This window comes from Cavia porcellus, unplaced genomic scaffold (genome assembly GCF_034190915.1).
Source record: "Cavia porcellus strain 051 isolate PalLab524CR breed Dunkin Hartley unplaced genomic scaffold, mCavPor4.1 scaffold_6, whole genome shotgun sequence".
Taxonomy (NCBI): domain Eukaryota; kingdom Metazoa; phylum Chordata; class Mammalia; order Rodentia; family Caviidae; genus Cavia; species Cavia porcellus.
Genome location: NW_026947489.1, coordinates 41,175,286 through 41,192,392, shown reverse-complemented (window position 1 = coordinate 41,192,392; position 17,107 = coordinate 41,175,286). Strand labels below are relative to the sequence as shown.

General features: G+C 54.8%; 1 protein-coding gene across 3 annotated transcripts; it reads right to left on the bottom strand.

Annotated features, from left to right (window-relative positions):
* Nucleotides 1-718: 718 nt before the first annotated feature.
* Nucleotides 719-16,021, bottom strand: Dennd4b (DENN domain containing 4B). 3 transcript variants are annotated; one of them, XM_013158820.2, is made up of 28 exons: nucleotides 15,888-16,021; nucleotides 13,766-14,105; nucleotides 12,727-12,979; nucleotides 12,413-12,482; nucleotides 12,125-12,294; nucleotides 11,808-12,052; nucleotides 10,917-10,983; nucleotides 10,755-10,813; nucleotides 10,464-10,608; nucleotides 10,132-10,307; nucleotides 9,724-9,824; nucleotides 9,173-9,388; nucleotides 8,588-8,733; nucleotides 8,058-8,197; nucleotides 7,832-7,958; nucleotides 7,011-7,217; nucleotides 6,581-6,709; nucleotides 5,099-5,306; nucleotides 4,720-4,887; nucleotides 4,057-4,445; nucleotides 3,816-3,941; nucleotides 3,493-3,662; nucleotides 3,280-3,412; nucleotides 2,860-3,096; nucleotides 2,132-2,249; nucleotides 1,875-2,040; nucleotides 1,733-1,797; nucleotides 719-1,637 (listed from the first exon to the last, which is right to left on the bottom strand). In XM_013158820.2, the coding sequence occupies exons 2-28, from the start codon at nucleotides 14,080-14,082 to the stop codon at nucleotides 1,492-1,494; spliced, it is 4,494 nt and encodes a 1,497-aa protein (XP_013014274.1). In that variant the 5' UTR covers nucleotides 14,083-14,105; nucleotides 15,888-16,021; the 3' UTR covers nucleotides 719-1,491. The 3 variants fall into 3 exon arrangements, with proteins under 3 accessions (XP_013014274.1, XP_013014272.1, XP_013014273.1); XM_013158818.3 differs by lacking the exon at nucleotides 15,888-16,021 and adding an exon at nucleotides 14,914-15,477; XM_013158819.3 differs by lacking the exon at nucleotides 15,888-16,021 and adding an exon at nucleotides 14,914-15,477 and having other exon boundaries at nucleotides 3,816-3,938.
* Between the last annotated feature and the right edge of the window lie 1,086 nt (nucleotides 16,022-17,107).

Genomic DNA, 17,107 nt, shown 5'->3' with positions numbered 1-17,107 from the left:
TAAGCTATTTGCTTCACTGACAAGCCCACCCTATTCCCCCAAGGCATTTCTGTTATTAGCTAATTCAATAATTGGTCTTGTAGCTCTGTTAGGAGTTGTTTCCTGTGTTGATTTTATTATACAGGAGAAAAGGAGAACTTCAAGTGGGCCAAAGGGATTGTGGAAACGATGCCAGTCTCCCCGAGGTCCACACTCAGCAGGCCTCTCACTCCTTGCCCCTTTTTAGTGGTATTGCCAGCCGGAGACGCTGGTGGAAGAGTACCAGCTGCAGCTAGAGTAATGCAGGAGGGTGAGGTGATGACTAGGGGCGCAGAATACGTCAAGGCCACCAATACTGGCTACTGGGGAGATGGTTGTCATCTCTGTGGAGGTGCTAGCGAAGTTGGAGGGGACACTGGGGGAGAGGAAATAAGGCAAAGATGAGCTCAGGGCCCCCAGAGAATGGAGCCTTTGTATGGGGTACAGATGTGGGACAAGGGCATGATTGTGTGGGAGGACCGGAAGTCCTCACAGACTGGCACTGCCACAGCCAGTACCAAATTCACCCTCCCCTGCTCCAAGAGTTCCCATCCAAAGACCACACATGATTAGGAAAAGCAGAGTGTACCTGGAGGCTGCAAAGGATGAGAAGTTGGCAAAGAGGATATGCAGCCAGGAGAAAACGAGAGTCCCCCAACCTCTCATTATGATCCCAGACCCAAGGGACAAGAGGCAGAAGGAAAAAGTCAGAAGCAGCTTTTACTATATTTACATCCAACAAAACTTCACAGGGAACAATCCTTATTGCACTGGTCAGGGCCCTGGGTGGGTGAGGAATTCCCCGAGATGGAGAGGACGGGAAGGACTGAAGAGGTACCAGTTTGTCCCAAAGACAGCTTGCAACTCCTCTAGCTCCCGCTGCCCAGCTTTCAAGGAGCTACAAACCATGGTGCTCCACTTCCCTCCCTTTCTTACTCTGTAAAAACCTCAGAAGAGGGCTGTGGCTCCAGAATAAATAATTTAAAATAAAATACAAACACTAAGGTAGAAAGGCATGGAGAGCCATGGGCTCCTTCAGCAATGCAGGGATGAGGGACTCTCACTGGTGGGGAATGAGAACCTTTGCTCCCAATTCAAGGAGAAGGCTCAGCAGCTCTGTAGCTTTCCAGATGTTTTTTAAAACAAAAACTTCTAAAATGACCAGGGCAATGCAGATCTGTGAGTACCCTGGAGAGTAGTTCCTGAAATAGAACAGGGGAGGAACAGAGCCATACCAACTCCCCGCCAGTGCTCCCCCAACATCAGCATGAACAAATTGGGCAGGCTGGGATAGCGAATTGTGACTTTTGCTAACAGTGGGGCCTTCTTCCTGCTGCCCCAGGGGGTCCGTGGCTCAACAGGCTTCCCAGCCTGTTCCCCACTCCTCTGTGAAGCGGACAAGAAATCCTGTTATCTCTAGATTCCTTTCTCCTCAGCTCTCCACCCAGGCTGGAGAGGGAAGCTTAAAGGTCCCTAGCACTCCAGAGGTGCTCCAAAACATTTCCGGCAGTCGATGGCCTTAGGAGAGGGCATCTGTGCTCGCCGCTGCCTCAGCTCCTCCTTGCCCATGCTGCTGGCCAGCTTGTTAAAGGCGGACTTGTACTTCTTGTCAAAGGCCACTAGGGAAAAGAATGTAAGACAATGCATTAGGACCCCTGCGCCTCACACTTGGTCCCAAGTCCCTAAAGTCCCCAGCCCCTGCTGGCTCCCTCACCTATGTCCACGTGGTCTTTGCCCAGAGCAGCCAATGTCAGAAATAAGATCTCACGGTAGATGCCCCTGGAAAGTCAGAAGGGTGAGTGACAGAGTTTGAAACCCAGGATAGGTCAGGGAGCACCTAGTCAGGAGCATCATACCTCTGCAGGTACAGGCCAGTGGAAGGGGGCCCCAGAGTTTCCAAAAGGAGCCCCACAGCCTTGTGCACTTCATTGAGTCCGACATGGCGCAGCACTGACTCCAACAACGCCAAGCTAAGACATTCAGGTACCGGGCCTGGCCAGACCACCCGCTGTGGGATCTGACCTGAGAAGGAAAGGAGGAGGGTCACCAGGATCCTTGAGCCCTCTAGGTGTGGGACCACCCTTCCCACCCTTAGGCCAAACACCAGACTCACTGTGGAGCCTCCAGAGCACATACAGGGGTGGGCAGCTGTTGGGGTCTGGAGTCAGAACATCCCACAGCAGCCGCACCTGCACAGAGGCTGGGTCAGGGGTGAGCCAAGGAGATGGAGCCTGTAGGAATAGAAAGGAAAGATAGGTTCACAGAGCTGGAGGCACAGGACAAGAAATGGAGAAGTAATGTCCAAAGATACAGAGGGCCACTATACACACAGCAAAGGAAAACAGGGAAAGGAGAGAATGTGGGCTCATAAGAACAAGGACTTTGCTTTCTAATGTGTTACACCCCTAGTCCCTGAAAATTTCCTGGACCCTAAAAGATGCTCAATAAATGATTGGTGGGGGTCAGGGATATAGCTCAGTGACATGGCACCTGCCTGGCAAGCAAAGGTACTGAGTTCAATTCCCGATACCAAAAAGAAAAAATAAATAAATAAATGGTGGGATGAACAGACAAGACATTAATGCATCATTCTGTAGGCACCAGGCACTATATACATGGTGTGTGCGCCGCGGCACTGTAAAGTCAGTACTTATGCCATTTTACAGATGACAAAACCGAGACTCAAAGTGTTGGAGCTCAAGGGCCAGAGTCACACCAGGCACAACAGTCTCCACAGCCAGGCTCTTTCTACACTACCAGGAACACTCAGAACTAAGAAACCAAGAACTGAGCGACAGGGAGGAGGCTTTCAGGAAACAGGGACTACATGGGGACACTAACCTGGGGGTGCGGGGGCCCATCACAGGAGACCAGCACCAGGCCTGGTAGAATACTAGGGAGGCGCAGCCGTTGGAAATACCACAGAAGGTTCCAGAAGATAATGGGGTGGGCAGCCGGCAGCTCAGGCAATGCCAATACCTCACTCCCCTCATTCTCTACTAGTGACTCCAGCTCCTTCCGCAGCACCAGGGGGCTCAGGTATGCCCACGCCCCACTCTCGACCCGCCGGGGGGCACCCTGTCAGGCACACAGCAGATGGACATGTACCGTGGGCCCATTTTCAGAACTTGCCCCACTCAGTCATTCGGTGCAATACCACCCAGGATGCCCCTGCCTCTCAATGCCCACATTTGGCCCCTGTAGCTCCCCTCGAAGGGCAACCTACTCCCATGCCTCATGCCACCATAACTCAGCCCTTACCGCCATGTGCCCATTGCAGAGCTGGGGCTCATCCAGGGCAAGACAGAGCCTGCGATCACTGAGTACAGGGCCAGGACCCCCAGGGACAGGAGCATCTTTGCTGCCAGTAGGGGCAGGCTTGGGGCTGGAGGCGCTGTAGGGGGACAGCAGTGGGGTCAGCTCTTGGACTATCACCTCCCTGTCCCACCCACAGCATTGCCCTGCTGTGGGCACCTGAGTCGGGAATCAAAGGTCTGGACACTGAGTAGAGGCACAAAGGGGCAGGCACAGAAGGGACATGTGGTGTTGAGGTTGGAGTCATCAGGTGCCCAGCCAGCCATGATCTCCTCATCGTACACCAGTGAGTCACAGGCACGGCACAAGGAGCAGCTGGACAGCAGAATCTACAGGCATGGAGATGACAGTGGGTAGGTCCAGCCAGACCTCCAGGGTCCCTCTGCAAGCCCTTCTCTATCCCTGAACCTCAGCCAGGCCTCCTTCTCCCTTTCTTCACTCCCATCCTCTGACAGCCCTGCTGTGTGTGGAGTTATCCTCACTTCCAAGGAGGGTGGCTGGAAGGATCCAGGTGTGTCACTGAGGCGCTCTGAGGAATGACGGAGGCTCAGGCTGCTGACAGAAGACTCTGAGAGGTCCCACTCACTGCCCAGAGAGGCTGAGCTCTGCTATGACATAAGAAAGCTTAGTCAGCAGCCCCGTGGGTCCCTCAGGGGCCCTAACCTGGCAGCCCTTCAGTTAGCAGCCCTACCCAGGGTTCCTGGACCTCCCCTCATGGGCTACCTCAGAGGCAGTGGATCCAGGGCGCTCCCGGGGCCACAGGAGGCTGTCCCTGGGGCTAGAGCGAGCTGCGACAGGGAGGTCAGATGGCACCTCTGAAGAGGAGACACGGGAGGCAGGGGAACGGCGGGAAGGCGTGAGCAGCTGCTGGAGGCGGGCACCCAGCCCTCGTCGGGGGGTGCCCATCTCATCCTGGCTTCCACCAGCCTTGGACCCTCGTCTACTCAGCCCTTCCAGGGCTTCTGTGGACTGGGTACTCAGGGCTGAGCCTGAGCCCCCTGGGCTGCCTCCAGGTGCCAGCTCCTCCCCTGTCAGGCTCAGGTCTGAAAGACTCCCATCGTGCCAGAGCACAGGTGGTCCTCGGGGTTCCAGAACTCCCAAAGCCTCTATGACTGCAGGTCAAAAGAGAAAAGAGAATGGAGGAAGGTGAGGCCCTGCCTCTCTTCCAGCTGCCTCTTCCTAAGCAAACACAATTCCTGGGTGCATAAACTCTGGCTCCACAACCCCTCCGTGACCATGACACGCTGGGTTAGGTCCCCTCACAGTCTACAGTCTGCACCACCAAGCACTACCCTTCCCACCCCGGCCCTGGTCTTCCCCTCTTGAGGGTACATGGTTAGGAGACCTAACTGGGGAGAGCAGGGCGGGCCAGACAAGAGCACTCACTGTGGGCCACACCAGCCTCCACAGTCGGCTGCGCCCCTCGGGCACTACCCAGGCTGCCACTCTTCACCAGGCGCCCAGTGGGTGAGGCCGGGTCCCGCAGACTTCGCCCGGCCCAAGTGGTTTGGCGCTGAAGTGGGCGGGTAGGAGAAGGGCGCTGCACATAGGACTCTGTGAGAGACAGGGAGGGAGGGGTGCAGGGGTGTTAGCTAGAAACCCTCCTCTTCCAAAGCAGAGCTCCTTGGTGGACCTGGATTTGCAGGGTCCTCAGGACAGAACTTGACCCTGTTGTTATAGTGTAGTTTACCAATCCCTAGAAAGCCCATGTCAACAAATAGACCAGCTCCAGCCCTCCAGGCCCATCTCCCCAGGCCCCACACACCTGTCTGGGAGCTGCCTGCTTCCTGGGGAGCTGCTGCCTGCTGTCGCTGTCGCTGCTGCTGCTGCTGCTGCTGCTGCTGCTGCTGCCGCTGCTGCCTGTCTCTCAAGGGCTGGCGAAACTGAGCAGCACCCAGTACAACATTCCGGAGCTTGGCCCAGCGCAGACGTCCACCTGGTGTACCTGATGGCCACTTGCTTTCCAACACAGCCTGCCAGACACAACATCCATCAAGGGGCTACTGCCACTCCTGACCCAACTAGATGCCCACCTCCCACCCCAGAGTCGGAAACCTCCTCAAAACAGCCAGCTCAACACTGTGACCATGGCTCAGCCAAGAAGGGAGAGAGGCAGATGCCAGTTGCTGCCCCTGAGAACCTACAAGAAGTCAAGAGTCATGGAGAAAGTCTGCATCCAAACTCTATTACTTATAAACTGTAGGGCAGGGCTGGGGATACAATTCAATGGCATAAGTGCCTGCCCGACAAGCTCAAGGTCCTAAGTTTGATTCCTGGTACACACACACACACAAAAAAAACAACTATCGGGCTCAAAAATGACAAAACTAAAAATAAACTATAGGGGTTTGTAGAAATGATCTCAGATTTTGGTCATTAAGTTTCCTCATTTAAATCACTTACATACTTGTAATGCCAAGACACTGGGAGGCTGAGGTAGGAAGACTGCAAGTTCAAATCCTGCCTGAATAACTTAGCAAGATGCTGTTGCAAAAATATAAAAGGTCTAGAGATGCAGCTCAGTGGTAGAGCTTTTGGTCCCCAGCACTGACGGAGGGGAGTGGGGCACAAAGCCAGGAGTGATGGCACACAACTATAATCCTAGGACAGTTAGGCAGGAGGACCACTGAGTTTGAGGCCGGCCTACACTACATATACACCCTATTTCTAAACAAACAAGCAGAAACTGAACTCAGGTAACACAGAATTGCCTCTGCTTATGCTCTAACCACCTAACTTGTTCACTGTGGCAAGTCATAAATTCTTTGCAACCTCATCTGTAAGATAGGGATAATCATTCTACTCCATGAGCTACTGTGGAGATGAAGTGATCTACATTGTACAGTACATTTGGAGCAGTGCCTGACATTTTGACTAACACTATTAGCTCTAGTAAGGGTCATTGTGAGTGATAAAGTAGCCAAATGCAAAAAACAAACAAACAAACACTGTCAGCGCAGATGTAGTGCCGGCACCCAGAATCCTAGCACTTTGTGAGGCTGAGGCAGAAAGATCATGAATTCAAACCCAGTGTAGGTAGTTCAGTGACTCTGTGAAGCCCTGTCTCAAAAACAAAAAATAACAAAAAGAGACAAGATGGCAAACATGAAAAAAAAATTAAAATGTCAATGCTCAGGCACACTGGTAGCACAGTGGACACCAGTGGCGCACGACCTGGTTGAACTGCACAGACCCCATCACCAAAAGCAGCACCCTTCCCACACATGCCTTGCTCCCAAAGAGGTACCTTGTTGTAGTAACCATAGGTGATGGTGTTGGGCACGATGCCTGCCCGCCGCATCTCCAGCATGACCCGCACAGATAGTATTGGCTGCCCGTAGTGTGAACAGAGCTGCATCAACACGCGGTAACATACCTGGGCCAAGAGATGTAGAAACTCAATGCAGCCTAGATCGTCAAGTCTCAGCAAGCCTTGCCCACCACAGCCTCCCAATTTCCCTGGCCTGAGTGGCTCCTTCCTGCTGATGCTGCCACCTGAAGTTCTGCGCTAAACCCAGAACATAATCATTCACTTCATGAATGTTTACATGTGTTCTGCTCCAGGCTCCCCTCTGCTTTTCCTGTTGTCTAGCAAGATTCCCACTCACAGCTGAGGTGCTGCACAAGCCCCACTGGGACCAGGCATGGACAGAGCCACAAACTGCAGGGTCGCCTACCTCATCGGGAAGCACCACCTTGCGGCTCTCCATCTCACGCAGTACATGGTAGGCTGTGTGCAATGCTCGAACTCGGGAGGGTGCTGAGCGCACGTAGGCAGGAAGACACAGAAACCATAGTCCATAGCAGTGTCCCAGCAGGCACCGGGCCCACAGCTCAGGGGCCATTGCTGACTTCTGTGCCATCCGCTGTGCAACCTTCATCTCCTAGGTGGGACAAGGGCACACCAGGGTGAGAACAGTGTGGGGCAGGTCTTAAAACAGCTTGGGGAAGCTGGAGATGGCATACACCTGTAAACCCAGCAGTCTGGGAGGCTGAAGCAGGAGGATCAAAAGTTTGAGTACAGCCTAGGCTCTAGTCTCTCTACAACTTAGAGAGACCCTGTCTCAAAATAAAAAAAAATAAACAGGGCTAAGGATATACCTCTGTGCACAGGGCCTGGGCATAATCCCCACTACAGAAAGAAAAGGAAAGAGAAACAAAAAAGAAGCAGCAGCTTCCCTCACATAGGGCCTGTTCTCTGATGAGGCGGGGGATGGGTGTAGTCCCCCCAAGGCCCTTGGACAGAAAGACTTGGCCCTCAGCATGGGCAGATGCCCAGAAAAAAGGCAGCCAGCCCCTGGATTCCCAGAGTGCTCAGGAGACAAAGATGGTGATGTTAATGGCAACCATGACAACAGTAACAATTAAGAGTGTGTATGTGCTTTTTATGTCCAAACAATTTTATCATATATCATTATTACCCCCATTTTGCAAAGAAACTGAAACAGTAGCCCTTGGTCCGAACCAAGTTGCCCTGTGGGGCCCACCTGTTGCATACCTGTTTGGTACGTCGAGGGGCAGGGCTGCTAGGGGCACTACGGGTTGGCCCAGGCACAGGCAGGGTCCCTGCTTGCTCTTGAAGAGACTCAAATAGCTCAGCCCGTAGCTCTGGGAACCCATCATAGCTGCAGGAACGGAAACAGACAACATCTGGAGCTGTCTGCACATGGCCAAGTAACTGGACTCCATTAGCCTAGAGACCCTTGAAGGAACAAAACTCTCACCAGTACTGGGGAGTGGATTCGCTGCCTTCTGGTACTGGGGGCTCCTCTGGGGGTGTGATGAAGACTGTGAGCTCATTTCCTGACAGCTCCTCCAGTTCCACTAAGGGTGTGGGCTCAGGCTTCTCCTGCTCTGGGTGGACCTGGACATAAGTTGGCATAAGTTGAGTACAGAGTAAGCCAGGGTGTCCACAGGATGGGGTTCCCCAGGAAAGCATATCCACAGGAAACAGTCCTAGCTGCACAGCTGGGAGCCAGGAATGGCCACCGTGAGAACAGGAAGCAGGCTGGGTGTATGGGCTGTGCTCTAGATAACACCAGGGGCACCATCTTTGTCGCAGCTGATGACAGAGTTGTACTTCTTTTTTTTTTTTTTCCTGGGATCAAACTCATGACCTTGCACTTGTCAGACAGGCGCTTATGCCACTGAGGTAAATCCCCGGCCCCAAGAGTTGTACTTATAGTAGCCCAGGGGCAACAGAGAAAACTGGAAGAAGGCAGTGGGCACATAGAGAAGAGCCAACGCCTGGTACCTTGTCAACACAAGAGTCAAAAAACTCGAGGGCAGCATGCCGTGAAGAGCCAAAAGAACACTCCTCAATAAACTGGGAGAACATCTGTGTGTGTAGCAGTTGGGAGTACAGCTTGTGACTGGAGCGTTCTCGGGACTTAAGGAAACCTGAGAGGACAAGCATAGGGTGGGGAGAGGGCGTCACTAGGACATTCTCCACGCCATCCCTTTCCTGTCTCCTCAGGACCCATGACCATCAAAGCTGCCTCTCTTTGGCCCCTGTTGCACAAATGCCTCACAGGCCGGGTGACCAGCTCAGTTCTGCCAGCACCATGTTCCCTTAGAGTCCCTCCCCTTTGGCCTGTTTGCACCCATTGTCACAGCACTGGACAGAGCTTTGCCATGGGTCACTATGTGCACCCTATGGCCAGGCTTTCAGACAGAAGGGCCACATCTGGTTCCTCAGACTCCAAGGAGGAGGCACACATCAGAGCTCCTTTGGCTGAGTGAAGGAGAAGCAGCTAAGTGGCTTCTAGTCCCTGCAGTCCTCCAGCCTTTGGCCACTCCCTCCCAGAATGCCTCTTCCCAGCTGACAAGCCTTCTTTACCCTGAAGGAAGAAAAGGTTGTCCACATCACGTGCACCCTCAGAGGGGGCCTGAGTGAGCGGGCGCAGGAAGTCCCGGTAGCCTTTGAGCAGACAGGCCATGAAGCGCAGGAAGGCTCCCTGGACCTCCCGCTCCAGGCGAACCCGACGGCCACACACTGCCTCATAGTCTGTCAGCAGAAACTCCAGGGATGCCTCCTCCTCAGGTCCTGTATAAGCTGGGGGCCAAGCATGCCTGAGAGTCAGGGCCTGGCCCACAGCACTCTCTTCACGTTGAAGTCTCCATCCCTGTCTCCAGCCTCCAGAGGGCCCACATGCATGCCACTGGCAGCTAAGAAATCTCCTCCAGGGAAGAGCTTGGAGCTTCCCCAGTGACAAACTGGACCTTCCTGAAGCATTCAGCAATGCAATTTGCCTCATCCTCTAGCTTCACTAGGAATTTGAACCCACTCTCTCCCACCAGATCCTCATTCCTCTAGCCTCAAAGGGGGCTCCCACACTGGAGGACTGAGTAATGGCATCTCCTGCTTCCCAGACCACCCAGGTCTCTCACTCTGGTCCAGTTGCTGGTACAGGTTTGTCAGTGTGGCCAGCAGAACCTTGTAGGGTTTACGGGGCAGGATCCGAGGAGAAAGGGGCTTCTTTTCTTCTGTCCTAAAAGACAAACACAGGAACAAGAATAACAAAACTCCTTGAGAGCCTCTCCCACTTTTTTTTTTTTTAAGACAAGGTCTTACTATGCAGTTCAGGCTGGCCTTGAGCTCACTTTGTAGCTCAGGCTGATCTTGAAGTCACAAGGACCCTCCTGCCTCAGCCTCCCAAGTGCTGGGATTACAGGTGTGTGCCACCATGCCCAGCTTCCTCTCCCACTTTTTGCCTAATGCTTCTTTTGAGCCAATAGCAGCCCACATGCCAACACAAACCCCTGTAGCCCCATATATGACACCCAGCTGCCTCTTACGGGAAGAGTGTGTTCGTGTCAAGATCAACACAGATGACATCAGCAGGTGGATCATGCAGATCGAAGTAGCTGGAGTGGATGCCCACAATGAAGGGCACAGGGGCACTCAGTACATCTGCCAGTACCAGGGGGCACAGCGGAATGTAGGGGCATTGCCAGTGCAGTGGGAAGATCATCTGAAGCACCAAGAAGGAACTATTAAGCAATGATGGGGCAACAGTAAGGGGTAAAGGGGGCAATAGGACGACTGAGAACCCTCCTCCCACAAAAGAGTCGAGGGATGGAAAGAACAGCACTTCCCTGGAAGGTGGACAGGGCAAAATGGCACTCACTGAAACAAGGGCCTCGCAGACACTGGTGAGCAAGTCTGGCCGCAGCGAGTGAACCAGTAGCTTGTGCTCTGTGAGCACAGCTAGCAGCAGTGTGACAGCCGGCTCAGGGCCCAGGCTCTGCAGCAGCTGCAAGAAGCTGGCACCACTGTAGGCAATGACAGGGTAGGGCGCAGGTCATCTGGAGACTCTTCTCTAGACACTGGCACAGTCCAGACCTCAATAAACGTCCACCTGCCTGGCACTGACCAGGCCCCCAGTCATAAAAGGTATCCTCCCAACCTGGGCACATACCTCAGGGGCAGGGGCGAGGACACAGGTTGACAGAGGAGCAGGTTGTCATAGGGAGACATCTGGGAGGGTAGAGGAACCATGGGTCAGGATGCCGATGACAGCCCTGCAGCTCCCTCGACCCACCCACCCACCCACCCATCCAGCCCCAAATGCAAGCATCACCTGCACTAGGATGCGGGGTCTCTGTGGGGAGGGGAATGGCACGTTGTGAATGAAGTGGGAGATGTGCCTGGGGGAAGAGGGAAAGTGGTGAGGCAGACACTACAGCCTCTCTTGTCACCTTCCCATATCCTCTTATCCTCTAGTACCTTACTCCTCCCTGAACCCCACTTTAAAATCTACATCAGCCATCATAGAATTTGTGCAGCTGGATATGGTAGCACATCCCTATAATCTTAGTACTTGGGAGGCTGAGGCAGGAAGGTCACCATCAGGCCAGCCTGGGATACATAGTGAGTTTAAAACCAGCCTGAATTTGAACTACATAATGAGATCCTATCTCAAAAAATAAATAAATAAGGGCCAGGGAGTTAGCTCAGCACTGTAAGCACCTGCCTGACAAGCACAAGATCGTGAGTTCGTTCCCTGGTACCAAAATAAATCAATAAGTAAAATTTTAAAAAAATAACAACTTCTGCAACTCAAAAGATAGGTTCCCTCTTGACATACACAGTCCTGCCAGCACCCAACTAGCAAGACGGGCTTATTTTCAGGCTCTCCTCACCTCTCTGCCAATGACATTTTTTGTTGTTGGTTATGCAATATTAGGGACTGAATCTAGGGCTTTTGCACTAAACTACTTTCCTGCCCTTTTTAATAAATTTCATTCTGAAACAGTCTCACTAAGTTACCTAAACTGGGCTGGAACTTGTGCTCCTCCTGCCTCGGCCTTCCAGAGTACTGGAATTACAGACATGTTGCCACCTGGCCCAGTTTAGCAACAATTTTCCCAATGAACTAACTGTCCAATCACACACAGAAGCCTATTCTCTACCTCTGTGCCAACCACCCACCCCCATAATTCTTTCCCACTGTTGGGGGAACCCTGCTCACGCTTCCAATGGCAGGCGGTGGGGGCCGGAAACAGAGTAGCGGTAGAGGAAGGTGAGGAAGGCGCGGAAGGCAGGGAAGGCAGGCCAGCGGGACAGCACAGCAATGGCCCTCCGGCTGCGCACAGCTCGGCCCCCTAGTGCCCGGCCCCGCTCCACAGCGCTCAGCAGGCCTAGTGCCTGTGCCTGCCGCTCAGACAGCCGGGCCCTTGGGAATGCCTCGTAGAACTGCAGGGCAGCACCATATACCTGGCAGGGCACAAAGGAGTGGTTAGAGGACCCTGCGGAGCCCAGGCCCCTAACCATACTCAGCGTACCCACCTTATCACCAGCGGCCCCCGTGAGCACAAAGGTGGAGAAGACGGGCACAGGATATTTGGTCTGGGCAGGCCAGCACTCGATGGTAGCCCCCATGGGCAGGCAGAAGACGGGCACTGACTCGGGAAGTGGGAAGGCCTCGTTGTCCTCCTCTGGGTAGCGGCCCAGCAGTTCTGCACCCAGGCAGAGTGAGGAGTACCAAAAGAGGGATTCCATCAGACCCCAGGAGAGGACCCGGGGGATCCCAGAAAGGATATCATCCAGGACACGGAGGGACAAAGGGTTGCTCACCTGCCTCATACACCAGCGTGTTGGCCTTGGCCAGGCCCACCTTGTAGCACAGGTACACTGCAGGGCCCCACTGCCCAGACATGGCAAGAGACAAGCAGACATAGAGCTAGCCAAGGTTTCTGGGTCCCTCTCCTCTTCCACCCCAGAGTGGTCCTTTGTCTTCAGAGCTCCGCTAAACCTTGTCCTTTAAGCCCAGTCATCCTCTGGCCTGGTCCTGGTATGAGGCCTTGATCTCAAGCTGCCCTCTGTGCCCAGTATCCATAACCTTACACTAGTGGCCCCGGTCTCAGCTTCTGGCCCCATAGCCCACTCACCATGCCAGGGTTGAGGTTGCGGGGCAGTCGGCAATAAGTATGAGGAGGGCCCTCGCCCTTGCTGGGCAGTACCAGGCAGAGGTCAGTGATGCCCAGAGCATGTAGCCCTGCCCCCTCTGCTGCCCGTCGGTAAGTGAGGTAGGTTCGGGGATGCCCAGGGCCCGGAGGGGCCAGGTTGGCTGAGTGGCTGTAGGGTGTTGTGTCAAGCACTTGGAAGCCAGGCTTGGGTCGGTCCTTCCCTTCATAAAACACCCTTGGCACAGACAGCAAAAAGACATCAACAGTCAAGATAGAAGAGAGCCCACCTTTGCCAGACCTGTCTACCTAGTTCCCAAAACCCCTCACCCTTGGCCTCACACCCTGTTCCCAGAGCCAACCTCTTCTGCACTCTGCCTTACAGGATCCTCTGCCCTCTTGTACCTTTGGCTCCACACCTCTGTTGGTTACAATCCCACAGGCCTCCCACTGCACTGATGCTCCTGAATAAACACTAAGCACTGACAGACTCTGGGCTAAGCCCCTCATGTCGTGGGTACCCCCAATTTAATCTTTTCAACTGCCCTACAAAGATTATCTTTTTTTTCCCAGGAGTACTGGTGATTGAATGAAGGACCCTTCACCCCAGCTATATCCCCAGCTCTTTTTTCTTTTAAATTAGTTTTTAATATTTTTTGAGATGGGGGTCATGTCAAGTTGCCAGGCTGGGCTCAAACTTATGATTCTCCCACCTTAGCCTCCTAGAGAGCTGGGATTATGGGTGTGTGTCACCATGCCTGGCTAGTATATTCATGCTGCAGATGAGCAATCAGGCCCTCAAAGGGTCTCCATAGCATAGCCAAGACCAGATGGCTGGCCAGCAACAGCACTTGCATGCAATCCTACACCTAGAGGACAGAGCCCATGTGGCCTCAGTCCCTGGCCTTGGGCCGATACTGTTTTCATTCTTGAGTCTTTCCCTTAGCCCATGCCCCTCCTACCACTCTGTCTCACCCCTAGTCCCTCCCAGTCTCCCTGGGCCACCAAAGGCAGGGGCACACACCCCAGCTCAACGAGGGGTGGCTTGTCACGACCCCTGCGATAGCAGATGACGGGCTGGGTTCCACCCAGGAGCCCAGCACTCAGTTCCAAAGGGTGGCCTCCAGCAGAAGTCTGGATGCAGGTGTAGCCCTGGGGCACCTCCTCGCCCAGTGCCCTGGCGATGACTGCCACATCTGTGATGGGCTCAGCTGGCCGGGAAGGGCGCAGGAGCCCACTGGGTTCAGGAATCCGAGTCTCCTCAGGTATAGGTGCTCTGTTCCCCGCAAGCCCAGCTACCACGAAATAATCCACGAGCCGGGGGGGTCGCTCCTCCGCCATGACACCCCCTTCACTCACAGCATCTAAAATGGTCAAGTAGGAGAGACAGAGCAAGAGTCTAGTGTTGCCATGGCAACTAGAGTGCTATTCCCCACCCTGCCTTCCTCTTCCTGGTCCTTCCAAGGAAAGGTGGCATAAGTGGTCAGCCAATCCTGAACTCCCCCACCTGTGACATCATAAGCTTTCACCACATACTTCAACTGCTTAAAGAGAGCAGGTCCCTCCCATTTAGTGGGATCTTTTCAAAGAACCCAAACTCCAACCCACCACATACAGTCAACAGAGTTCTGATATCCTATTGCCTGTAACCCTATTAAAGGACCCACCCCTCTTCATTCCTTACATATAAAGTAAAAATGTCACTGTGACCAGTCTTTTCTGTGATGACATCACCCATGCTGGCCATGACATCATACCAAGCTTAGTGTTTCTTAAAGGTTTCTGGCTTTCTAGGACCTCCCAATCCAGTTAATGCTGTTTAAAAAGTCTACTCCTGAACTGGGGATATAGTTCAGCAGCACAGTGCCTGCCTGGCAAATGTGAGGTCCCGAGTTTGATTCCAAAATAAATAAATAAACAAACAGCCCACTCTTAAATTTCTAGGAGGACACCATGGGTTTCTGGGAAAACTCACAAGCTTTGGTTTCTTTTCAGTGGACTTGTTTCTTGTTTTCTAGATTACCTCCACCAGCCTAGCCCACCCTCTCGCCTCTAGGGTCTATGGGTATCTCCAGTTAGGATCAAAATGGCTGTGCGAAATAGTGTGGCTATCCCATGCCCTTTGCAGCAGAGCCCCCAGAGAGAGTCAGGCCCCTAAGTAACTTTTCTCACCTGCCTCCATCGCCCGACCTGACCCTGGGAATAGTAGCCCCCAAGGATCCTGAGGCGCCCTGGGGTGCAGAAGCTGGGAAAGTGCCTGGTGGGTGGCTTGCAGCAGGAGCCGGGAGACGTGGGGGTGCTTTGGAGGGGAAGGGAGGTGACTTCCTGAAACAGTGAGGGGAAGCTACAGCTCGGCAGAAGTCGGCCTATGGGTGTGTGCAGTGTCACTGTGGTGGCTGTGGAGGGGGTGGTGCAGCTGAAGGTGCCAGCACAGCATCTTGCCCAGCCAGGACCTCAGACCAGAAGCCCTGAGCAAGGAAGGAAGACTGAATGGCTCCAAGATGCACCCCAGAAAACCAGTACTAACGGCATCTCCGGGAGCAGGGCTCTCTGCTTAATCTGGCCTCTGGACACATGAGCACCAACCCCTGCTAAATTTAGCCTCCGTGTCTAGGAGGTGAAGCCAGGAGCCAGCGTCAACCCCCGGATTTAACTGGGCACGGCTCCCTTCTTCACGTGCTGGAAGCGAACGGGTGTCCCGTGCCTGAGGCAGCATGCAAAGGCGACTAGGTGGAACAGCTCCAAGAGCAGGAGGGTGGCCCCACCCGCCGGACCTGTGTCGGGGAGGGTTCTACAGGCGCAACCCTTCCCCTGGAGCCAGGCACGCAGCCTTGGCCAGCCCGGGTCCCCACGCCCACGTGGGTCGGCGGGAAGTTGGGGCTGGGGCTGAGGGCGCGCCAGCCTCGAGGACGTGACGGCACAGCGCGACCGGCGCGTGACCCGACGCGAGATGCTCGTGCTCCGCACCCGAGGAGGCAGGAGGGGTGCGGGGTGCCCAGCGCCGTGGGCTTGCTCGATCTGCGCCCTCCCCTCCACTTTCACTTCCCCAGTGGGGAGGAAGCGGAACCAGATGTGCGCGCTGGGGCACAGCTGGGGTTGACCCCGCCGCCCTCCCACCCTCCCTGCCCTGCCCGGCCCCTACTTGCCTGCCCCGTGGCTCCCCGGCCGGCCGGCCCGCGGCGGGGGGCTCGAGGGCGGGCTGGCAGGCCGGCGGGCGATGGGGCTACCCGGCCCCGGACATGGCGCCCCCGGCTCGGGCGCTGCGCCCGCCCAAGCGGCGAGCGGAGGAAGAGGCGCCGAGGGCAGCGGGGCTCCGGGAAGGGAGAGCTGGGCGGTCCCAGTGTCCCCGCCGCGTTGCGCTACGCGGGGACTATGTTGCCGCGCCGCGAACTGGGGCCGTGCGGTCTGCCCCGCTACGGCGGCGCCGGGGGCCCAGCGCTCTTTCGTGCGCCCCGCTTTCTCGACTCCCCCCAGCCCCCCTCCTGGTCCGCGGGCGCCGCCACCCCCCCACCTCAGCCGCCGGCCGTGACCCTGGCTAGCGCCTGCCCAACGCCCAGCCGCCTGCAGCGCGACCCCTGGCGGCTGGGAGGGCCCCCTGCACCCAACTGGTTTTTCCACCCTTCTGTTGATGCCCGAGGACACTGACCCCAAGTGGCCCTAAGGTCCAAGGCGTGTACCGGTCCACCCTCGATCCCACGATCAGATGTGGTGTACTGGGCCACAGTGGAGGCCTGAAAACTTAGACCTTAGGGTCCCAGATGGCTCCCCCTATCTTCATGTTTGATATACATTACATTTCCTGCAGGCCAGAGCCAGAAGCTCTCATTTCTCTTTTCTGAAAATGACAAAAGAGCTTTGAAAAGAGGAAGGGAGGGAAGCCAAGACTGTAGGGAGTGGAACAGCACAGAGGTGGTCTGTGGATGGCCAGTTAAGGAAAAAGCAGAGGCCCAGACAGCCAAAGGGATGGCAAACTGATGCAGAATAAGGAAACCACAACATGGGTGGGAAGCAGGAACTGCTTAATTAAAACTCAGATAAATGAGAGCATGGTGGAGGGGCTTCCCTGAGACAGCAACAGGGGGTCTAAGGCTTGCCTAAGTCCTTGAGGTATACCTAGCGGAGAGAGACTTCTCCTGAAGTTTAGCCATTGAATCCTTTCTCAAAAGCCAGGCCAGGGGTGAGGAAGAAGAGGAACTTATCTGGCCAGCCACGGTCTCTGTCCCCAGTGTGTCTACAGCAGAGCCCTGAGCATGAGGGCACATGAGGTGACATCCTGCTGTCATGGAAGCTACCTCCATCCATCCTGTGGTCCCACATCCAACTTGAGGTCTGAGGTTGGTAAGGCTTTCACCAGCTACAGCAGTAT

What these genes read in the sequence shown, in the direction of transcription:
- Dennd4b (XM_013158818.3), bottom strand. An exon ending in AGGTGGTGCTTCCCGATGAG is followed by an intron (nt 6,710 to 7,010) that starts GTAGGCGACCCT and finishes CTCTTGGCCCAG; the next exon opens with GTATGTTACCGCGTGTTGAT. An exon ending in ATGGGCCCCCGCACCCCCAG is followed by an intron (nt 2,250 to 2,859) that starts GTTAGTGTCCCC and finishes CTATTCCTACAG; the next exon opens with GCTCCATCTCCTTGGCTCAC.